Below are 23,829 nucleotides of genomic sequence, written 5' to 3'. Positions count from 1 at the left end.
ACTCCATCTCGTTCCCCAAGGAATTTCCCTCCCTTCACACCTTGATGCTCTCATCCAGCCTCTCCGCAGGGCTAAGAAATGTCCCCATCACTGAGGATTTAGTGTCAACCAGGTGCTGACCCTGATGGGAGGGAAGAACGAAGCGGGGAACTAGCCGCATCACGGGGTGAGGGGCAGCGCTGCACTGGGGTCACCTGTGCTTCACACACCACAGGCCGGGCCAGCGATGGCATCAAACTGCCATAGTCACCATCTTCATCATCATCATCATCATCATCATCATCACCATCATCATCAGTGTGACCAGCGTCCTGCATCTGAGTTCCGGTTCCCGCCCCTCCCCCACCTCCCGTGTCTGCCTTTGCTGCTTCCTCCCCCAGCCCCAATGACCACAAGTCCCCGAAGTAAGATGCCCGGGGTGGGGGGGCCTTCTCAGGCTGTTGGTACTGAATAAACTTGTCTATTGGCAGCACCGTCTGGGGTATATAGGCCTGCTGGTGCCAAGGGATAAGAATGTGTGTCCGGGAATAGGGATCAAGTCCCTGAGGACCTTGGTTCTCACCTGTAGTGTGTCCTGCTCAGGGCGGGGAGTTTGGGGGCTGAGTGTGGGGCTCCTTGATGCACCACCGTCCCGCCAGACTCTCCCCTCCCTCCCTCACTCCTGCTGCCCCTTCTCTCCCTCCCATTCTCTCCCTGCACACTGGGTAGAGGGATGGGGGTTGGGCCCCTCCTGCTCTGGGTTCAGATGTCCCTCCTGGTGGTGCTCAGGGGACCATAGACAGTGCCTGGGTGGAACTGGGTCGGATGCATCTGAGTCAAGTGCCGTCCCCCCTAGACAGTGTCTAGCCCCCAGACGGGCTGACTTTGGCCTCTGCCCTGACCTCGACCAACACATCTTCCACTGATCTTCTGCTATCTGATGTCTCCTGTCTCTGACTCATTTCTTGGTCCAGGAGCCCTTAGGGCAGGGCCTGCCCTGCTTGGAGAAGGAAATGGCAGCTTTGACAGGAAATGCTGAGCAGAATGTAAAATATTAACATGGTTGGGGGAGGGGGTGAAAGAGAAATTGAAAGTGTTTGAGAGTAAACAGAATTGCGCTGCACTTAAACCTCAGACCGGGCCAGCAGGTAACTCGGAGGCAAGATAGCGGCCTCGGTAAGTGTCCAGGAAACTGTGCCGTTAGTCTGGTGGGTTTGGGCAGGAGAGTGTCCGGGTGAGGTGCGGCTGTGTGCAGGGTCAACAGTGGGTTGGCTGTGTCTCCAGCTGTGTCTCAAGGTCTCAGAGCAGCTCTGAGGGTGGCCTTATCCCCTCAGACACCATCGTCCCTGGAGCCTCAGGGTCTGCGCGGCACCACGTCCTGGGCCAGGGGCACTGCCTGAGACCCCACAGGCACCCGACTCCCATCTGGCAGTTCAGTTAGTGGGGACTGTGGGGACGTTCCTAGGGCTGACGGTGCCAGAGCTGCTTGGCCTGGGCGGGTCAGGAAGGCGGCTCAGGGAGGACCCCAAACATCCACCTCCTCTGTCCCTGCTCTGTGTCAGTGGGACAACTGGGGGAGGGGCCCAGAAAGATGATCCAAGGGGTAGAGTCAGGACATCGGCCCTGACTCCCCACCAAACCCTGCCTCCTTCTTTGATTCCTGCACCCAGGGGTCCCCCCTCAGCTGCTCTGCTCCTGCTCAGGAACAGGCACCCCTGATCTGGTGCCCAGAGTACAATCGTGAGGAAATGCCTGAGCTACTAACTTGCTGTTTGGGGTCAGCACTTCCGCATTCCCTGGAGGGGGCGAAGGAACTTCAAAGGGCGCTAGGACCCGCTCACTGCGATATCTTGGGTGGATTCGATCTCTAAGCAGTGTAGGGAGCCATTTTACAAGCCCGGCTCTTATCCTAGTCAAGTGGAGGCTTACTTGGGATTCCTGTAACAAGGTCACCACTGCTGACCTTACTGATCTTATCAGTTCGCCATTCCTCTCACTAGCCAACGCCCATGCCTGATCTGCCCAACGCCCATGCCTGATCTGCATTTTACTATTGTTCCTATGGGGGTCCAAGCATGCATACCGCCCCCTCCCACCAAGAGGTATAAGTATTGTAACTGCTGTGAATAAACTCTCTCTCTCCTCCTCCTTCTGGCTCTGCGTCTGTTCATTCGGTTACGTCCCCTCCTTAGCCCCACGAAGGGTCCTCCCTGCGGGACAGGATGGGACCCCACAAAGCAGTTCTGAATTTTCCCTTTGGGTTTTCTGTTCTTGCCACCGTCCTTTGTGTTTCTTGTGTCCCTTTGTGTGTTTCTTGTCATTTCCCCACACTGCCTGGCCTGGAATAATTTCTGACATTTCCAACAAAAGGCCTGATGCTGGGACTTCCCGGGTCTCCCCCAGTTTAGATGCCGGTCACCTAGTGGGGAAGACTCTCTCACAGAGTCAGAGCAGGTCTTTTCCTACTTGAAAAGAGATTGTATGAGGGCAAGGGCAGAACAGGGCATTTTCTCTCAGAAACATGAATAGGAGGGAGGAGTGATCATCTGTAGGACTCGGCCCTTTCCCTAATAATCACTGGTTTGAAACTCTGCGTGTGAAGAGTGAAAGGCAATACCTTGGTTATGACTCACCCTCTGCCCATTTTGAGTCTGAGCTTGAACCCCGATATCTCCTCTGCTTAACCCTCGAGTCTCTGGTCCTACTGGGCATGACCCTGACTGCAGGGGACACAGCAGTTTTGGTGTGAACTTTGATGCCCATCATTTATGACACAGGCGCACCTGAGCACAGTTGAGGGACAATAAAAGTCTGCAGTGCAACGAAGGCTGAATCGAAGACAGCAGATCTCATGGGTGGGGGACAGTCCTCGGTAAGTCTCCAGAGGGGCTGTAGCGATAGCACAGCGGGTAGGGCGTTTGCGTTGCATGCGGCCAACCCGGGTTCGATTCCCAGTATCCCATATGGTCCTGTGAAGGGCCCCCATTCTGCAGGGACCAGGGTACAGTCTCCTGCTCATGCCGCTCCACAGGGGCACAGCCCCCCAAGCTCTCCAGCTCCCCCTGGACTCCCCCATCTGCCTCTTGCCTGGACCCAGATTGCAGCTGCCCCGGGCTGGTCTCTGGCTGTGGGGGTCTCAGCGTGCATGGGGGGAAACACTCAGATACAGTCTTGGCGTCTCTCCCGGGGGAGGGTCTGACAGGCTCCTGCCCTTCCTGACCCTGAGTCCCCTCCTCTGTGGGGGCAACTCTGACTTCCGGGAGTGAGGCCCACGTGGGCAGGGGTTGAGCTCAGTGTCCGCAGGCTGGCCTGGGGGTCAGAACACGAGGTCACCCCGGGACCAACAGATGGGGGATGATGGTCTGAGGGAGCATCTAGACCTGGTGACCAGGCCTCCCTCGCTGACATAGACCTGCTCCGTGCAGGGAGGGAGGTCCCATCCACTGTGCACCCCTCCCTTGAACCTCTCTCATGGCTCCTCTGGGGACCCTGTCTCCCTGTCCCCAAAGGCTCATCCCCAGCCCAGAAACCACAGGAAAGTGGGGCTACTCTCATGGTGAGGGAAGCCCCCTCCTTTTTATTACTAGCAGGGGGAATATTGGACATATGAGGCTGGGCTGGGCTCCTTGCAGATGTGGTGGTTGTAGAATGTTCTAGAACCTTTCCTGCCAAGGACTCACCTCTATCTGTCTCTTTTTCTTTTGCAGAACCAAGAAGTTCCTGATCCCAAACCCGGAGACCTGATTGAGATTTTCTGCAATGGTTACGAGCACTGGGCCGTGTATGTGGGAGACGGTTATGTGGTCCATGTGACTGACGTTGGTGAGGACGGGGTCTCTGTAGAGGATGGGCTGAGGTGACTGTGGATTTGGTTCACACTGTGCTGGTCTCCCCTGCTGGCCTGGTCATGGGCACAGTCATCGAGGCCACATGACCATGGCTGTCCCTTGTAGGTCCATCAGCTGCTGATCTCCTGTAGCAGGAAGTTCCTGGACAGGCTGTGGACACGTCCAGTTAGAGAGTGGGGGTCATTCTGCCTTGTTCCGGGGACAGAGCCCTTCCCGCGCCCAGTCTCCTGTGTAGCTGGTGATTTGCAGGGACAGGGGGGACAGGAAGCAGGGGCTCCCAAACACTCAGCACTGCACAGGGTCACAGAAGGAGCATGGCCCCCACCCCAGGGAGCTGCACGGTGGACCCTGGTCCCCGCCCACTGACTGTGGGTGTCCCTGTGTCCCTCCCTCCTCTCAGATGCACCCTCTGTGGCTTTAGGGAGAAGAGCCCTGGGGTGGGGGTGGCAGTAGGGAGGGCGGGGTGGCCTTGGCAGGGCTGAGCCACCTTCCTCCCTACGGGAAGTACAAATTCTTTAAACTTATAGGGGGCTTCTGGATGGGTGCTCAGGAGGCCTCAAGGCCCCACACATGATTCTTCGAACTCTCTGTCTGGGATTCCTCCCTGGCCTGAGGCTGTGGGGCTGTTCGGGCCCTGCAATGTGGGTGGGGGGTGCTCAGATAGAACCCAGATCAATGCACGCCAAGCCTGCACCTCAAACCATGTCCCATCTCCAGAACCCAGAATATTTCTAAGGTGTCCCAGGATGGAGCCCAGGGCTGTCCCATGAGGGGTGCGGGCTACCGTTGAGCCCTGTGCCATCCCTGCCCACTGTCAGTGCCCAGGTTTCTCTGCTGCCTGTAGTCTCCACTCTGACCGGGTGAGATGCCAGCTGGACCCAATGCTGCCTTCTGGGTTCTCCTGTGAACCCAGCTGTTCCCACAGCCTGAGGGAGCCAGGCCTGACAGTGTGGAATTGCCCTTTGGAAGATAATATATGGTGAAGGACATCGGAAACACCTCCTCCCGCACAGACAGCCCCTAGAGCAGCTGAGCCAGACATTGGCACCAGCCCAGCTGCTCTCCTGGGGTATCTTTTGGGAAGAATCGGGGAACTTGAACCTGAGAAGTATGACATCTCCTGCTGTGGACTTTCTGCCTGGGCCTGCTGAGGCCTCCCAGCTGGAACTCAGGGCAGTGCAGGGTTGGTGACCGGCCACAAGCTAGTTGGATGCTAGGCTGGGACCAGGAGCCAGTGTCGGCCAACTTGGCTGTGTCCCTGTCACCCACCTTCATGTGCAGTTCCAGCAACATCCTGTTGGGGCATTTGAAGAACTCAAGGCCTCTGCTTCAGAACCAGCAGTGGGCGAGGACCTGGGTCAGGGAGGAGGGCATGGCCGTGTGGGAGACAGGGTTCCTCCCAGCGTCCCTCTGTCCCTTAGCAAAGAAATGAGGGGAAGAGCGTCCAGGGACTCCAAAGCCTTCGCCAGAGGCCCAGGCCCAGTGGTCCCCCTTGTGGGTCGGAGCCGGGGGATGTCAACCCTTCTGGGTTCATCCCCTCCCTAGGGACAGGGGCCATGGGGTGACTTATTTGAGGAAGGAGTTTCCCTGGGGTTGTGCAGGGTTGACCACTGAGTCCTCTCTTGTGACCGCACAGATGGTGGGCCTTCAGGAGTGAATTTCTCCGGGTCTCCATCGGGCTTGAGATCCCGAGCTGTGGTTAAGAAGGACCTGCTGTCCAAGGCGGCCGCAGGATGCCCGTACAAGGTCAATAACAAATACGATGAAGAGATCGGGGCACGGCCTGTTGAGGAGATCGTCCGAAGGGCCTTGGCAAGGGTGGAGCAGGAGAGGAACTACAACCTCCTCTATGAGAACTGCGAGCACTTCGCCACAGATATGCGCTACAGAATTGCCCGCTCTGACCAGGTGTGTCCCCGTCCCCAGCACTGTCCCCACTAACTGTGCTTACCAGAGGGTGATTGACCAGACAAACAGAGAGCCAGTGTGCCCCTTCCGAAGTCAGTGTCAGGGTGGGAGGTGAAGGGACACCAGCTCAGACTCTGTAGATGAAGATGAGCTCTACCCATCACCGGCGAGAAGCAGGTTCTATCACCCATTTCACAGATGAAAAAACCAAGGTCCACAGTGCTCAGCTATATGTTTACTCAGCCTACTGCCTGCATGGAGGGTGGGATGTGACCCCAGGGCACCAGCCACACAAGTCTGACCGCCCTGGAGGGGTCAGGGATAGGAGACCATGCAGTGAAGGTACATTTTATTCTTGGGGTGAACCTGACCCTTGACAGGAATCCTAGAGCCCAGGAATCATGGGCTGTGAGGATTGGGCAGAGGAGGGGCTGGGATGTGGTTCAAGGGGCAGAGCACATGCCTGGCATGCGGGATACCCTGGGCTGCACCCCAGGCACCTCAAGGGCAGGCAGAGCAATACTAGGTGGGTCCTGTCTGCTCAGAGCAGTGCCCCTTGGTCCTCCCTGCTGGTCTTCCGATGATGAACAAAGAGCTAGACTAGATACCCCGCTCTTAGATGGGCACAGCGCTCTAGTGTACGGAGGAGATCACGGACAGAAGGTTCGGGGGTGAGGGGAACCCACACCTTTGGGAATGAGGAGCCAAGGATGGAGCCCAGGCAGTCGCTGAGACTGTTCTAGGCATCTGGGTGCCGAAGCGACAGTATAGTGCTGTCCCCGGCCGGGTTTTGTCTCTGGGAAACTTGGTTGAACTGTGAGTTGACATCCTCTTTAAGTGCATCTGAGGAATTGCTATGAGCACATGCATGTGCACACAGAACACACACAGCCACACACACACACACACACACACACACACACACGAAGTCAACACTTTAGTTGTGGCCCTGGAGCACATCTGGCCTCACCCTTGCAAAGGAGCTGCCTTCACCCCTGAACCACTTCCTCTTCCCACGGAGGGTGGTTGGATTCTTCTCTCCCCTGACTCAAACTTCCAAGGCCACAGACATCGTGTTTGCCTTTGCAATACTCTTTGTTTCCTGTTTGGATGCTATTTCTCTGTCCCTGATGTCCTGAGTGCACCCCTTGAGTGGGGCATCACTGGGCCCTTCACTGAGCGATTTAGGGGGCACTGGAATTTATGAAGAGCGTTGCTGGGCAGCCGGGACAAACAGCTTCTGTAGACACTGCTGACGTCGTGTGTTCAAGGCCCCCCTTTCTACTGAGAGGACAGGGGGCACCCTTATGGTGACAGGTGCTCTGCTGAGTGTGTCCACCCCAGGGAACATCCTCTGTCCCTCCTGAACCATGACGGGTCTCCACTCCCGCCAGGATCCACTTCCTACTCCAGAATCCCCTTCTGGTGACACCCGGGGGATAACTGCAGTGAAAGCTTCATGTCTAAAGGAACAAACAGTCCCGGCCCTGGTGCAGCAGATGAGCCTGAGCGCCCACCGGGATAGGATTGTTTCCGGTGCCTCAGCAGCCCCCTTGCTCCCCGGCTCCTGATTGGCCAGCCCCAACCGAGACTTCAGGGCACTACTCCCTTCCCCACAGCGCCCCCTGTCGGCTTCCTCCACCTCTACAAGCCCCAGGCCCGTGTGTCCCTCCCGAGTGTCCCCAGCGGACACCCACAGCTCCTCTCCCACTGCAGCTCCCCGCTGGGCAGCGCCTCCTTCTCTCGAGGGTTCTGCCCCCTCGGAAGCCCCTCCGGCCACTCTGCTCCCCCCGGGTTCTGCTGAAAAGGACACGAGACAGCTGGTCCCTCCGAGTGACGGCTGCTGGGGGTGGCCGGAGCCTCACTCCAGTGACCCTCTTCTCCTGCTGCAGGCGGAGTATCCCTTTCATGCTTTGGTAGATAGACTTGGTGTGGGAAACAACAATGCTGTACCGAGTACTGTGCAGGAAACGGAAAGAGGTAAGAACCTCCAACCCCGACGGCCGGCCTAGCCAAGGGGCTTCGGTCTGGCCTCTCGGTCACCCTGATGGACCCCTGGGGCTCATTTCAGGCAGTGCAGGTGGGGGCCCTGCAGCCCATCTGGACCCCAGTGTGTTAGCGCTAAAGTTCCTAAGGAGCCCCAGGCCACAGGGACGGGGGCGCCTCTGGGGGGAGGGGCTGGTTTGGGCTAGGGGAGTGGCCCGGGTGAGACTCGTGTTCATGTGGCAAGGAGACCTGCTCTCTCTCCTCAGGGGACTCTCAGCCGACTCAAGATCGGGCCACTGTCCGGCGCTGGGACGTCCCCACCCACCAATGCCCGCGGCGCACTGTCTCTCGCTGGTCCGGCACACGGAGCTTTAATAAAGGCCTGGACTCCGGTGTCTGCGTCTGTGTCCGTCTTTCTCCTGCAGGACGAGGGTCCTTCCACAGACGCTCGGGGACAGGCCCATCCCGATGGGCAGGAACAGGACCCAGGGCCTGTGTGTCCACGCGACAGTGACCGCGTGCAGCCCCAGTGCCCGCTGCTCCTGTTGCCCCCGCAGGATCCGCCCGCTTTCTCTGCTCTCCCCGTCTCTCCCCGTCTCTCCTCTGTGACTCCCCCTGCCCCAGCCCGGGGCTCCTGCTCCTCCCCACAGGGTCCTGCACAGACCTCCCGGGGCCTCTGTCCCGCTGGCCCTACCCCACTCACAGGGCCCCCCCCGCAAGATTTCTGAGAGAACGTGATTGGCTGAGCGCCCACACACTGAGCCCGCTGATTGGCTGCTGGTGGGTCAGGTGGCCCTCCCCTGGGCTCTGAGGACAGAGCAGAGCCCTGGGCTTCACCCCAGTGTCAGTGATGTTACCATGAGGGGTGCGTGTGCTGCGAGCCCTGTGGGGGACCCTGGCAAGGGGCAGCAGGGTAGGGGCGAAGGCAGCGCCAGTCTGGGGCTCTGTGCCCCGCAGTCGTTCACGGTCGCAGTTACCGGTGGCGCATGAGTCTCTGCTAAGATAGGGGTCACCAGGACCAAGGTGTTTCAAACTTAAACTCATTGTTGTTGTTGTTATTATTATTATTATTTATTTTCCTTAGTCTCCAATACATGACTGTTTAGATGGTTTCAGGAGCATTGCCAGAACCGAATGGCATTTGTTCTCTCTGCCCAGGATTATTGTCCTGGCAGACCCCCTTTCTGCACTTCTCAGAAGGTCCGTATCTGTGAGGGACCCACTGTGGGTGCAGACCCGGTTCCGGGACCAGCTGGGTGCAGCAGAGCTGAGCCTTTCTTGGCTGAGTCCTTTCTTGGACATGTCTGAGTGACTGTGGCCCTGCACCGTGGACAGGAGGGTGGGGGTGCGGGATCAGGACCCCAAGTTGCCACACAGTTCTCTCTGGTCACCCGATCCATGACAGCTCACCGAACTGGGGACACTGAGCCCTGTTCCACCCACAGGCTGGCCAGCCACTCTCTCACCGAGCTCAAAGCCCCAACCCGGGACAGGGACTGCTTGGGTTGAGGTCTTCCACACCCTGCCTGTTTTGCTGGAACATATGAACCTCTGTCATATCCCAAAAGGTTTCATGACTGACTTTGGGGCACGAGGTGCCATAAGTTCACTTTCAATGATGCCAAGTCTTCCCCTGGAGGTCGTGAGGAAGAAAGCCTAGGGGATCCCTATAGCCCGTCTCCTGTCCCTTCATGAGGTGGCCCAGAGCCCAGTCATCCTTTGTTCCATTTGCAGAGCAGATATAAGCCTTCTGCTAGGTTAAGGAACTCCCCCCGGACTTTAAGTGGCCTTTGGTCTCAAGCCATATAAGCTCACTAATGACCATGACCCAGAGACTCACAAATAAATCTCAGAAGAGATCAACACGCTGCAGAGATGCCTCCAGACCCCTATCAGGCTAAGTCTCAATTGGGGCAGCCTAGAGGGCTGGTGAGTCCCCGCCTCACTGATCAGAGGTCCAGCAGCTAAAAATCTCCAAAAGTCAATCACCGCCATGCTCATGGCGAATCTCCACAGGATCAGAGGAGCCTCATCCATGAGGGAATCTGCTGAAAAACTCCAGTATGCGCATTTTGTGACTGAAATGCCCAGGCTCTCACAGAGTCAGGGATGGCAACCTCCCTCCACCTCCCTCTGCTTTCAGAAGCTTGGCAGTCACACCCACAAACTGCCTCTGAGGCCAAATAAACTCTTTAATGAACATGACCCAGAGACTCACAAATCTCAGAGGAGATGCAGAAGCTGGAGAAATGTCTCTGGACGCCAAAAATCACTCTCCAGTTGAAAATTTACCCCACTGCATCACACAATTTAACAGTTTAGAATTCCTGGAACAAATGTGACGTGTTACATTAGTGATATGCTAGGAGTAGCACACCACATTGGCACAAAAAGCTCAACCTGTAACTGCATGTTGTTAAATCTCTCATACAAGAGCCCCCAGGTGAGATACAACAATCCGCACACTGTCTCCTAAAGAAACGTTTTGAGATCATTTTTAGCAGATTATCCGTAGCAAGCAATTAAAAATAAGTTACTTAGGGCCTGCTACTGGGGCAGACTTGGGTTGTGGCTGGGAAAAATTGATAGAATGGTGGTTGGAAGGTTTAATGGTGGTGGAAATGCTGTTGGAATATTGAATGTACTAATCTATTGCGAACAACGGAAAAATAATTAAAAGAGGCTTTTTTTTTTATCAAATCTCCCCACTTTACCATTCCTCTTTTTGACCAATCTTGCCTCCTATATACCAACCTGAGCATTACTGCAAAGCTGCCACCACAACACAGAGCTGGTCCCAGGCTTGCCCCCACTAACCCATTGAAGCCCCATTTGCCATGTCCTACCAGAGAGCCAACAGTCAACACAGGACTCATAGCCATGGACCCCAGTCTCTCAGGGGCGGAGGCAAACGTGTTCGCAGAAGGGCCTATCTGGCTCCTAGAATCAATGCTAGAACTGATCCCAGATATCTTGTCCCCAGACAGTGAGGCCCAAGAGACAGATTGGGCTAGGAGTCTCTCCCAAAAACCTGGACAGGGTAAGGATGAGCCCAGCTGCCCCCCAGGGGACCCAGACATGAGGAGCTAGAATGAGCATCCCCAGATCAGTGGGGCAGCTGCTGTCTCTCTCTCCACTCTGTCACCTGCTAGGGGCTGCCCGAGCCCCTCCTCCTGCACCCATATCCTGGCGGCACAGAGACTGAGCCCTAGGACACTTCACGGCTCCCCCATGAGCCCTCTCCTCCTTCCTGTGTCCCTGTGTCCTGACTCAAGCTGCCTTGAGAGCATCCTCTGGACTAGTGGATGCAGAAGTGATTCATGAGCTGTGTATGGAGGAGGGGAAGGGGGACAAGGGAACATCCCTGTGTCTAGTCAGGGACCCCACGGCTCCAAAGAAGCACAGATGCACCATAAAAAGGTTTCAGGATGACATTCAAGGACAAGCCCCAGTCAGAGAGCTCAGTGGAATGAGGAAATGCTTGGTAGGTCACTGTAGGAGCACTGTCAGCAGAACCCCAGAGACCAGAGTCAGGAGAAGAGGCAAAGCACTTCTGCATGGCAAAAAGGAAAAAAAGCAAAACAAACTGAAGGGAGACAGGAGCCAGGGAGGTGGCCCTGGGTCAGGAATTCAGGTTTGATCCTGGCACTGCCCCTGGGTGTTGGCCCCGGGCATCGCTGGGTGAGGCCCAGGGACCGTAGCTCCATAACACCAGTCCCTTGACCTGCACCCATTGGCCAAGAGTCCCGACGTGGCTCTGGGCTCCCTGAGCACTGTGAGCTCATCTGTGAGCCCGTCTGTGCTTCAAGGGTTAAAAGTCAGCACCAAGGCCTGGGAATGCGCTGAGGGGCCACAGTTTGCTCTATGAGGAGATCTGATGAGCGACTGTGCAGGAGCGTGTGGAGCTGCTGAGTGGAGCTGACTCTCAGAGGCTGAGGACGCTCCAACCCCTTGCCCTGCGCAGCTGCTGCCTGCGGGGTCCCTAAGCTGTGTCCAGGCCTGAAACTCTCTGTGTGGTCAAGGGCCTCTGAGCTGTGTGGGCTGTGCTGGCCGGTCACGGACACTTAGAGGAAAGTGGGGACCCCTGGTGTGCAGTGCAGCCCTGTCAGCGTCTGACATGGAAAGGGGCAGTTGATGAGAGCCGGCCCTCACTGCGGGCTCAGCCTCACTCTGGGAAATCGGGGTCAGAGGGGAACTGCCGAGCACTCAGCATGAGAGCCAGAGATTGGCGGTTGGGGATGGCAGCGCCCTGAGAAGTCTCTGGTACACGCTGTTCTCACTAGGAAGAGAGATTCGGTTCTCTAAGCCCGGCTGCTTCTAATCAAAGTCTGTCACAGGTCTGAACTCTCATGGAGGGGCACGAGGCTTGTTCTGGGGGTCCCCAGGGCCACAGCCAGTGCTGCTCAGGGAGTCCATGATGACCTGTGTGGGGCCGTGTGGGGCCGTGTGAGGCCGTGTGGGGCCGTGTGGGGCCATGTGGGGTTAAGCTTGGACCCCAGACAGGAGCTGCTGCTCTTGGCAGCCCCTTCCTGCCTGTCTAAAGCTGTTATTGGGCAAAGAGCCTGACCGAGATTAGCTCCTTGTTCTTGCTGCAGCCGTGGTCCCAGCGGCGATGGGAAGCTTTGGACTTTTTATACATGGCTGCAGCAGGCAAGGCCCATGGTGGGTGTGAGAGCAGAGACTCGGGCTGGTGGGTGGGTCAGCTGGGGCCTAAGACCTCCGTCCAATCAGGCGGAGGTGGGTGTGGATGTGTTTCTGGGTGTGGACCAGCTGGGCGAGCGGCCAGCAGGTGCTCTGGCTCCCTCGGGTGCTGGAGAGCAGGCGCCAGAGACTCCATCTCCTTCCCAAGGTATTTCCCTCCCTTCACACCTTGAAGCTCTCCCCCAGCCGCTCTTCAGGGCTAAGAAATGTCCCCATCAGGGGCTGGAGAGATAGCACAGCAGGGAGGGCGTTTGCCTTGCACACTGTCAACCCGGGTTCGATTCCCAGCATCCCATATGGTCTCCCGAGCACAGCCAGGAGGACTTCCTGAGTGCATGAGCCAGGAGTGACCCCTGTGCATCGTCAGGTGTGACCCAAAAAGCAAAAAAAAGAAAGTCCCCATCACTGAGGGTTTTTAAAAATTATTTATTTTTTAAAATTTTATTTTATTATATTGAATCACTGTGCAAAAAAAAAATACAAAGCTTTGAGGTATAAGTCTCAGTCATATAATGATTGGAATCCCATCCCTTCACCAGTGCACATGTTCCACCACCAAGAACCCCAGTATACCCCCCTCCTACCCAGCCCCCACCAAAGTAGCTAGTGATCTTCATTTTATTGTCTATACTCTGAATGCATTCAATATTTCAATAGAGAACTCACTATTATTATTTGGAATTTCCCCCCAACAATCAGACCTGCTGAAAAGGCATCATTTAGTCATTTCTTTTCATTGCTGAGAATAAAGAATGAAGATTCTATGATCTCACGGGGCCGCAATAGCGGCAGCACAGTTTTGGATTTCTGATGTTTTAGTTCAGTTCACAGTCTAGATGCATATCTTTAAGAAGCCGCTCTGGGTGCCAATATGGGTTAGAAGACCACTTGGATCATAGTCTTTACGAGCAGAGGGTCTGTTTCGCGAGCAGCAGCTCTGGATCTTATCTGGGCCAATGCGTGCCGGTACCGCCCCCTTCCCATGATCGCCTATGAGCCACAACATTGCAAAGTTCCTACCTCTGGGCGGAAGTCTTAGGGGGTGGCTCTCGCCACGTGGATGATGCCGCTGGTGCCATTTTCCCCACAGAAAAACATGGTGGAGAGGGAAAATCCCTCCCCGGGCAGCACATAGCCGTAGTACAGCTCACAGTCTAGATGCTTTTCTGTAAGAAGCTGCTCTGGGTGCCAAAATGGGTTAGAAGACCTCTTGGATCATAGTATTTAGGATCAGAGGGTCTGTTTCGTGAGCAGCAGCTCTGAATCTTATTTGGGCCGAGGGCGTGCCGGTACTGCCCCCTTCCATCACTGAGGGTTTAATGTCAACCAGGTGTTGACCCCGACGGGAGGGAAGAACCAAGTGGGGGCTTCCCCACCTGATGGCATCACGGGGTGAGGGGCAGCGCTGCACCGAGGGTCACCTGTGCTTCACACACCACAGGCCAGGCCAGCGATGGCATCAGACTGCCATAGTCGCCGTCATCATCATCATCTTCATCACTGTGACCTGTGACCTGCATCTGAGTCCCGGCTTCCACCTCTGCCCCACATCCCACATCTGCTTTTGTTGCTTCCTCCCCCAGCCCCAATGACCACAAGTCCGTGAGAGCAAGATACTTGGGGGAGGGGAGGTTGATCTTCTCAGGCTGCTGGCACTGAATACTCTTATTTTTTTTTCTCTTTGGGTCACACCCGGCAATGCACAGGGGTTACCTCCTGGCGTTACACTCAAGAATTACTTCTGGCGGTGCTCAGGGGACCATATGGGATGCTGGGAATCAAACCCAGGTCGGCTGCGTGCAAGGCAAATGCCCTACCTGCTGTGCTATTGCTCCAGCCCCAGGCACTGAGTAATCCCGTCTATCGACAGCAGTATCCTGCAGTAGACGCCTTCGGTGCTCAGGGATGGAAATGTGTGAACTGAATAGGGAATTTGTCCCTGACGCCGGGTCCCACAGCCCTCAGCTCTAACCTATAAGGTTTGTCCTGCCTAGGGGGTGCAGTTTGGGGGCCTTGTGTGGGACTTCTTGCAGCACCTCTCTCTCCTCCTTGCCCAGACTCTCCCCTCCATCCCTCCTTCCTACCTGCCCTTTCTCCCCCTCCCCTCCTCTCCCTGCACATTGGGTAGAGGGATGGGGATTGGGCCCCTCTGGCTCTGTGCTCAGGTGGTACTCAAGGGACCATAAACAGTGCCTGGGTGGAACTGGGTCGGCTGCATCTGAGTCAAGTGCCGTCCCCCATGGACTGTGTCCAGCTCCCAGACGGGGTGACTTTGGCCTCTGCTCTGACCTCAACCACCACCACATCTTCCACTCAGCCTCTGCTGTCTGATGTCTCCTCTCTTTGTCTCATTTCAGGGTCCAGGTCTCCGGAGGACGGGGCCTGCCCTGCTTGGAGAAGGAAATGGCAGCGTTGACAGGAATTCTGTCAAATTCTGTCTGCTTGGGGCAGAATTTAAAATGTTAAGATGCCTGGGAAGGTGAAAGAGGAAGTGAAACTTTTGTGAAAGTGAAACAGAGTGCGCTGCACTTAGACCCTGGACTTCAGGGCAGCTGGTAACTCAGAGGTAGGACAGTGGCCTCGGTAAGTGCCCAGGAAACTGTGCCGTTAGACGGGCGGGTGCGGGCGGGAGAGAGTGTCCGGGTGAGGTGCGGCTGTGTGCAGGGTCACCAGTGGGTTGACCGTGGATCCAGCCGTGTCTCAAGGCCTCAGAGCAGCCCTGGGGTTGGCCTTAGGGCCTCAGACACCATCATCCCTGCAACCTCAGGTTCTGCGCAGCACCACGTTCTGGGCCAGGAACACTGCCTGAGACCCCACAGGCACCCGACCCCCATCTGGCTGTTCAGCTAGTGGGGACTGTGGGGTCATTCCTAGGGGTGACAGTGGCAGAGCTGCTTGGCCTGGGCAGGGCAGGAAGGCGGCTCAGGGAGGATCCCCCCACCCCCATCCACCTCCTCTGTCCCTGCTCTGTGTCAGTGGCACACACTGGGGAAGGGTCCCAGAAAGATGATCCAAGGGGTAGAGTCAGGAGAGCGGCCCTGCACCCCATACCTAACCCTGCCTCCTTCTTTGCATCCTGCACCCCGAGGTCCCCCCTCAACTGCTCTGCTCCTGCTCAGGAACAGGCTCCGCCTGACCGGCCCAGCACCCCTGAAAGGCTCTTACTGAAGCTTTGCGACCAGCTGGGCAGTAGGAACTATGAGTGACCCCAACTCTCCAAATGTGGAGCCGGGTCTGAGGAAGCCCTAGTTCCAGTCTGAGGGAGGAGGTCTGGGGCCTCTGCTCCATCACGGGCTCCGGAATCAGCCGTTTCCCTGCAGCAACCCTGCTCCGGAGTCTGGGCTGGAGCCTGTGACGGGGCTCAGATGGGGGACGTGGGGCGCGAGTCTGTGAGGATGGGGGCTAGGGCTCTGTCCCTGCTCAGGCTGGGCAGGTTTCTGCTGGGTCTGGGCCTCCTGCTCCCTCCCCGTCTGCCGCCCTCCGTGCCCCCCTTGCACCTGCCTTGCCTGAGCCCCTCTTTCCCTCTCGGGGCTTTACCTCAGCTCTGACTCACCCACCGCCCCTTTAGACTCTGAGCTTGAACCTCGCTATCTCTTCAGCTTAATCCCCGAGTCTCTGTGCCTACTCGGCACGACCCTGCCTGCAGGGGACACAGCAGTTTTGGTGTGAACTTTGATGCGTGTCATTTATGACACAGGTGCACCTGGGCACGGCTGAGGGAAAATAAGACTCTGCAGTGCAACGAAGGCTGAACCACAGCGGATCTCATGGGGGGCACAAATTCCTCGGCAAGTCTCGAGAGACCCTTATGTTAAAATCAGTAATTTGGGGTAATCCTAGTTTAGGCGCTGAGGTGCTTGCTCTGTCTTTCTGCTGCCCCCACGTTGACTCTGACCCCTACTCAATGCCCTTTTCCTACTGTTTCACCCCAAGATCTCAGTGGGCAGCGCAGCCCCTGCTCAGGGCACCCGGCTCAGCTGAGGCAGGTGCAAAGGGTGTGGCCAGATTCAAAGCATCCCCAGAGACTCCTGTGAGGGGGACCCCATTCTGCAGGGGGCCAAGGCAGTCTCCCTGCTCATGCTGCTCCACAGGGGCACAGCCCCCCAAGCTCTCCAGCTCCCCCTGGGCTCCCCATCAGCCTCTTGCCTGGATCCAGATTTCAGCTTCCCCAGGCTGGCCCCTGTGATTGTGGGGATCTTGGGGTGCTCGGGGGAAACACTCAGATACAGTCTTGACGTTTCTCCCAGGGGAGGGGCTGACAGGCTCCTACCCTTTCTGACTCTGAGTCCCCTCCTCTGTGGGGGCAGATCTGACTCCCGGGAATGAGGCCCTTGTGGGCAGGGGCTGAGCTTGTGTCCACAGGCTGACCTGGGGGTTGGAACACGAGGTCACCCCAAGACCAGCAGATGGGGGGACGAAGGCCTGGGGGAGCATCTAGACCTCCTGGTGACCAGGCCTCCCTTGCTGACACAGACCTGCTTTGTGAAGGGAGGGGTTCCCGCCCACTGTGCACCTCTCCCTGTGAGCCCCTCTCACGGCTCCTTTGGGGACCCTGTCACTCTGCCCCGAAGGCTCATTCTCAGTCCAGAAACCCCAGGAAATGGGAGGCTACTATATTGGTGAAGGGAGCTTCCCCTCTTCATTTCTTTTTTTTTCTTTTTCTTTTTTTTTTTTTGCTTTTTGGGTCACAGCTGGCGATGCTCAGGGGTTACTCCTGGCTCTGCACTCAGAAGTCACCCCTGGTGGTGCTCAGGGGACCATATGGGATGCTGGGAATCGAACCAGGGTTGGCCGAGTGCAAGGCAAACGCCTTACCCACTGTGCTATCACTCCAGCCCCACCTCTTCATTTCTTGCAGGGGGAATATTGGGCATCTGTGGCTGGACTGGGATCCTTGCAGGTATGGTTGTAGAATGTTCTAGAACCTTCTCTATCAAGGACTCACCTTTTTTCTGTCTCTATTTTTCTTTTGCAGAACAGAGAAGTTCCTGAGCCCAAACCTGGAGAACTGATTGAGATTTTCCTCGATGGTTACGAGCACTGGGCCGTGTATGTGGGAGACGGTTACGTGGTCCATGTGACTGACGTCGGTGAGGACGGGGTCTCTGTAGAGGACAGGCCGAGGTGACTGTGGGATAGGTTCACATTGTGCTGGTCTCCTCTGCTTGCCTGGCCGGTGGGCACAGCCACTGTCCCCTGTAGGCCCGTCAGCGGCTGATCTCCTGTAGCCGGAAGTTCCTGGACAGGCTGTGGACACGTCCAGTTAGAGAGCAGGGGGTCACTCAGCCCTGTCCCGGGGACACAGGATTCCCATACCCAGTCTCCTCTGCAGCTGCTGATCTGCAGGGACAGGGGGACAGGAAGCAGGGGCTCCCCAACACTCAGCACTGCCCAGGGTCATGGCAGGAGCATGGCCTCCACCCTAGGGAGCTGCACGGTGGACCCTGGCTCCTGCCCGCCGACTGTGGGTATCCCTGTGTCCCTCCCTCCTCTCAGCGTCACCCTCTGTGGCTCAGGGAGAAGCCCCTGGGGTGGGGGTGGCAGTAGGGAGAGCAGGGTGGCCTTGGCAGGGCTGAGCCAACCCCCTCCCCTCCAGCACCTGGCATGGAAGGAAACACCAGCCGGGTGCCCGGGGCAGGGCAGGGTCTGGTCTGGGGGCTGGAGAGGCCCCTCGTGTGAGTGTCCCCCTGAAGCCGACAGCGGGGCTCTGAGTGCACGTGCCTCTGTCCCGCTACAGGGACTCGGGCGTCTCAGTGCTCCCTGCAGTCTACCTGTCGTAGACACCCTCACCTCAGTCCAGTCACGGAGGATTCGTCCCTGGCCTCGCCCTCCCTTCCATGGGAAGACGCACTTTCCCGCCTAGTTGCACTGAGCTCCTGCCGTCGAGGTCCAGGCGAGATGACAGTCCTTTGTTCCTTCCCTGCTGGGTTCGATTCCTTTATCTTCACTTCTCCAGGAGTTGCTCCCCAGACAGTGCTCAGGAGGTCCCGGTCCGATGCTGACTCTTGCAGGTTGGGCTGGCAGTCCGGGACTCACGGATGGAGATATGATGCTGCTCAGGGGTTTTGTTTGTTTATTTGGGGCCACACCCGATTGTGCTCAGGCCTGACTCCTGTCTCCATGCTCAGGGATCCCTCCTCGCGGGTGAAGGGAACTGTATGAGATGCCAGGGATGGACCCGGGTCGCCCGTGGCAAGGCCAATGCCCTCCCCACTGTGCTCTCCTGGCTCTGAGCTTGTGCTCACCCCCTGGTGCTGAGAATGACCCAGGGCCGCCTGAAGGCGCTGATTTACCAAGGGTCTCCAGGGCTGTGCCCGACGGTGTCTCAGGGACCCCATGGTGCCTGGAATCAAATCCAGAGCGAGTGCCGAGCTCTCTCTGTCGCAGCTGGGGATCTCGATGGCACACCACGCTCGGAATCCTGTTCCCCAGAAGGATTTATTTGGGGGGTGGTGCAGTGCAGGGGGACTTTGATTTTTGGACCTTGTTATTGAATCCTCTATAAGTCTTTCCGCACAGTGTTACTTTGTTTGTGCAAACGTAGATTTTCATGTCTTTATGGTTACTGGACTGGAGCGATAGCACAGCGAGAAGGGCGTTTGCCTTGCACGCGGCCAACTCGTGTTCTATTCCTCCACCCCTCTCGGAGAGCCCGGCAAGCTACCGAGAGTATCGCACCCGCACGGCAGAGCCTGGCAAGCAACCGGTGGCGTATTCGATATGCCAAAAACAGTAACAAGAAGTCTCACAAGTAACAAGGAGACGTTACTGGTGCCCTCTCGAGCAAATCGATGAACAACAGATGACAGTGCTACAGTGGTTACTGGGGGTGGGGTAGAGAGGGACTGTGGGTGTGTGCCCCTCCCCTATGGTCCAAGGCGCTCTCTCTCTCTCTCTCTCTCTCTCTCTCTCTCTCTCTCTCTCTCTCTCTCTCTCTCTGTGTTTCTAGAAGTAGGAGAGGGCGCCTCCTACAGGGCAGAGGAAAGAAGCACACTGTAGTGGGGAGGCAGGGGCAGGGAGAGAAGGGAGAGATGTTGGGAGCCTGGATGGGGGAGGGAGAAGATGGGGGGCGTTACAGAAAGCGCCGGAAGAGTAAGGGTCAGAGGAGGGAGAACCTGAAGGAGAGATTGGGGTCAGAGACCCTGAAGGCCGGCAGAGCGGGGAGCGGACTGTGTTTCCACGCAAGAGAAGGAATCCTTGGTATAAATGTTAGGGGGGCTTCTGGATCGTGCTCAGGAGGCCTGAGTGCCCGGCCCAGGTCTCCAGGCCCCTCTGCCCGAGGCTGTGGTGCTGGGGGTGCCCGGGCCACACCCGCATGACTCTGGGACCTGGTGGTGCCCGGATGGAACCCGCGTCAGTGCACGCCGAGTTGCGCCCCAACCTAGCTAAGAGGGAGGGTCTCTCCCCATCCCTGAGCTCTCACTGTCCCTCCCCCTCACTGAGCTAGGTCGCCCCTGGGGTCCACCCAGCTCCTCCTCTGCCTCGCCAGGAAAATAAAGAAAAAACCCCGAAATAAACAGATCCGGAGACTCGGGAACCTTCTCCAGAGGCCCCAGTGGGCCCCAGTGGGTCGGAGCCGGCGGGTGTCAGCCCTTCTCGACTCACCCGTTCCTGGGGGCAATGGGGAGGGGCTTACTTGGAGCTGGTTGGCGTTGCTGGTGTGGCCCAGGGTTGACCACTGAGGCCTCTCTTGTGACCCCACAGAGAAGGGGCCTTCGGGAATGAATTTGATCGCCTCTGTGTTGAGCCTGAGCACCGGAGCTGTGGTGAGGAAGGAGCTGCTGTCCAAGGCGGCCGCGGGGAAGAAGTACCGGGTCAACAGCAAATACGACCAGACGCACCCGCCGCTGCCTCGCGTCGTTGAACGGGCAGAGGCGCTGGTGGGCCGGGAGATATCCTACAACCTCCCTGAAAGGAACTGCGAGAACTTTGCCACTCTGGTGCGATACGGAGTTTCCCTCAGCGAGCAGGTGTGTCTCAGCCGCGTCCCGGTCCTCCCGTAATAGTCCTCCCTAACTCTGGCAGCAGGTTCTAGCACCCATTCTATAGATGGAGAAACTGAGGCCCACGGTGCTCAGGGATCGGTCCACACTCAGCCTAGCGTCTGCCCCCGTGAGTGGGGCCGGAGCCCTGGGCACCTGCCACACAGGCCCCGATGTCCCCGGGTGAGTCAGGGAGAGGCAGCCCCGCAGTGGAGGCAGCTTATCTCTTGGTGTTTTGCTCTCTGGGCTCTGAGCCCAGGGAATGGGGGCTGAGAGATTGGGCAGAGGAGGGGCCAGGTTCTGGGTGAAGAGGCAGAGCACATGCCTGGCGTGCGGGAAACCCTGGGCTGCACCCTGGGCACCTCAGGGGCAGGCAGAGCAATACTAGGTGTGGGCAGGAGAGGAAACAGGAGTAGAGGAGTTGGGGGGAGCGTGATCACGGCAGAGGAGGCCACAGGCACTGCCCACAGCTCGGGCATCCTGTTGCCCTGTACTCAGGCTCAGTGTCTGCTGGTCAGTGTCTTATCCACTGGGCACTATTGTCTCCCAGGGTCAGAGCAGCCTCCCCGTCTCTTGGGGAAAAGCTGACAGTGTTGACCTAAACCAACTTGTCAGTCACTGACAAGGTCCGACTCCCAGTTGCCATCTCCAGGGGTAGAGAGGCTGAGGGCGCCCCCTGGAGGTGGGTCCTGTCTGCTCAGAGGCAGCTCCCCTGGGTCCTTCCTGCTGGTGTCCAGGATGCTGACCCCTGAATCTCCAACTAGGGACGCTCTAGATGGGCACAGGGACCCCTGTGAGGAGGAGGAGGGCCCTGGAGAAAGGGGATGTGACCGAGGGGAACCCACACCTTTGGGATTGAGGAGCCCAGAAGGAGCCCAGGCGGTTACTGAGACTGTTCTGGGCACCCGAATGCCCAGAGGCCAGCGCCGTGCTGCCCCAGCCCGTGTGCTGTGTCGGACCACTCTGATGAACTATGTTCTCTTTAAGCTTGTCTGAAGGGGTTTTTTGATCACACACACACACATACACACATACACACACACACAACGAGCACTCAGGATCACACCCCTCAGTTGTGGTGCTGGAGCACATCTGGCCTCACTGTGCAAGGCAGCTGCCCTTGCCCCTGGACCATTCCCACACCCCTCCCGAGGCTGGTTGGCTTCTCTCCTCTCCCTGGGCTCAAATGCCCGAGGTCGCAAGATCCACTCTGTGTTCATCTTTGGAATGTTCTCTTCGGTCTCTGTTTGGGGTGTTGTTTCCTTGTTCTTGATGCCCTGGGTGCCCTTTAGGATCGGGCATCTCAGGGCTGTCACTTTGTGGCTTTGGGAGTGTCGTTTACACTGTTGGCCTCTTTCCCTGTGTTGGCCTGTACACAGTCTTCCCCTCTATAAAATGGGAGCACAGGAGATTTATGAAGAGGGTTGATGGACAGTTGAGACAAACCTGTAGAGTTCGGGTCCCATTGCTGACGCTGGGTCTTCAAGGACCCCCTTCTCCCGAGAAGGGCAGGGGGCACCCTAGGAGTGACACCTGCTCTGCTGAGTGCCCCCACCCTTGGGAACATCCTCTGTCTCTCCTGCACCACGACGGGTCCCCACCCTGCCAGGATCCAATTCCTACTCCAGAATCCCTTTCCGGTGACACCCGGGGAATAACTGCAGTGAAAACTTCGCCCCTGGTGAACAAACAGTCCCGACCCTCGTTCAGCAGATGAGCCTGCGCGCCCGCTGAGGCTGCAGGGGGCTGAGCACCGGGATAGGATTGTTTCCGGTGCCTCAGCATCCCCCTTGCTCCCCGGCTCCTGATTTGCCAGCCCCGACCGAGACTTCCGGACACCCCCCCTGCCCACAGCGCCCCCTACCGGCTTCCTCCGCCTGTACCAGCCGCAGGCCCGCGTGTCCCTCCCAGTGCCCACAGCGGACACCCACAGCTCCTCTCCCACTGCTGCTCCCCGCTGGGCAACTCCTCCTTCTCGAGGGTCCTGCCCCCTCGGGAGCCCCTTCTGGTCTCTCTGCCCCCCCCTCCCCCTGGGTCCGCTGAAGAGGACACGGGCCGCGGGTGTGTCCGTGGTCGCCGGGGCCCCACGCTAGTGACCCTCTTCTTCCTGCTGCAGGTGGACAAAAAGGCAAAGGTCATCAGCGAGAACGTAGCTTTACTCGGAGTCGTGGCCCTGGCCGTGATCATCCCACTCGCGTTCATTGTGTTCAGAAACTAGCTGCCAAGTGGTGAGTCCCGGGCTCCGCAACCACCAGTCGGTCTGACTCAGCCACGGGTTGTGTGTGTGTGTGTGTGTGTGTGTGTGTGTGTGTGTGTGTGTGTGTGTGTGTGTGATCTGACTTCTGGGTTATACTGCTCGGGGTCCTATTCGTGAAGACTGTGGTGTGTGTGTGTGTGTGTGTGTGTGTGTGTGTGTGTTTGTGTGTGTGTGTGTGATCTGGCTTCTGGGTTATACTGCTCGGGGTCCTGTTCGGAAGACTGTGTTGGGGCACTGCGGCCCAGGGGGAGTGTGTTAGGTACCGCCGGGCCTGTCCTGGGCCCAAGCGCAGAGGGACCAGGTGCCCCCGGGAGGCCAGGGCTGGGCGAGGGTAGAGGCTGCCGCGGGATGGGCATCGAATCCTTGTAAGAAGGCCACTCGCGCTCTCTCCTCAGGTGGGGATGCGTGGGCAGGACGCCCGTGAGGGAGGACTGACCCCAGGGCCCTGATGCCGGCTCCCGGCTCCCGCCTTCTGCTTCCGACAGGAGCAATAAACGGCCGCGTCCAGGATCCTGACAGTGGCCTTGGGATTAGTCCTGGTCAATGTGGTTCTTCTTACCCGCACACAGGGGCGGGGAGACGCCCCCGACGGACAAGAACAGGAGCCAGCGCCCCCTGCTGGCGCTGATGCATGCGTGCTACATGTGTCTCGACCCCAGTCTACACTGTGTCCTGACCCCAGTCTATACCATATCCCCATCCCAGTCTACACTGTCCTGACCCCAGTCTACACTGTGTTCTGACCCCAGTCTACACTGTGTCCTGAACCCAGTCTATACCGTGTCCCGACCCTAGTCTACACTGTGTTCTGACCCCAGTCTACACTGTGTCCTTACCCCAGTCTACATCATGTCCTGACCCCAGTCTGCACAGTGTTCTGACCACAGACTACACTGTGTCCTGACCCCAGTCTACACTGTGTCCTGACCCCAGTCTACACAGTGTTCTGACCCCAGTCTACACTGTGTCCTGACCCCAGTCTACACTGTGTCCTGACCCCAGTCTACACTGTGTCCTGATCCCAGTCTATACCATATCCTGACCCCAGACTACACTGTGTCCTGACCCCAGTCTATACCATATCCCGACCCCAGTCTATACTGTGTCCTTACCCCAGTCTACACAGTGTTCTGACCACAGACTACACTGTGTCCTGACCCCAGTCTAC

General features: G+C 57.6%; 1 protein-coding gene across 1 annotated transcript; it reads left to right on the top strand.

Annotated features, from left to right (window-relative positions):
* Nucleotides 1–1,111: 1,111 nt before the first annotated feature.
* LOC129405668 (phospholipase A and acyltransferase 3-like) lies at nt 1,112–23,321 on the top strand. Its single transcript, XM_055142641.1, has 6 exons — nt 1,112–1,155; nt 2,757–2,851; nt 3,687–3,801; nt 20,127–20,392; nt 22,521–22,632; nt 23,057–23,321. Exons 2-5 carry the CDS (start codon nt 2,831–2,833, stop codon nt 22,620–22,622), a joined length of 504 nt encoding a protein of 167 aa, XP_054998616.1. The 5' UTR covers nt 1,112–1,155; nt 2,757–2,830; the 3' UTR covers nt 22,623–22,632; nt 23,057–23,321.
* Nucleotides 23,322–23,829: the final 508 nt, after the last annotated feature.

Source organism: Sorex araneus, chromosome 6, assembly GCF_027595985.1.
Source record: "Sorex araneus isolate mSorAra2 chromosome 6, mSorAra2.pri, whole genome shotgun sequence".
Lineage (NCBI taxonomy): Eukaryota > Metazoa > Chordata > Mammalia > Eulipotyphla > Soricidae > Sorex > Sorex araneus.
This window is presented reverse-complemented; position numbering and strand designations above follow the sequence as displayed.

Coding starts and splice junctions, on each gene's coding strand:
- LOC129405668 (XM_055142641.1), top strand. CDS start 2,831: ATGGGTGGGGGACAGTCCTCG. Junction 3,802..20,126: donor GGTCCATGTGACTGACGTTG/GTGAGGACGGGG, acceptor GTGACCCCACAG/AGAAGGGGCCTTCGGGAATG. Junction 20,393..22,520: donor GAGTTTCCCTCAGCGAGCAG/GTGTGTCTCAGC, acceptor TTCCTGCTGCAG/GTGGACAAAAAGGCAAAGGT.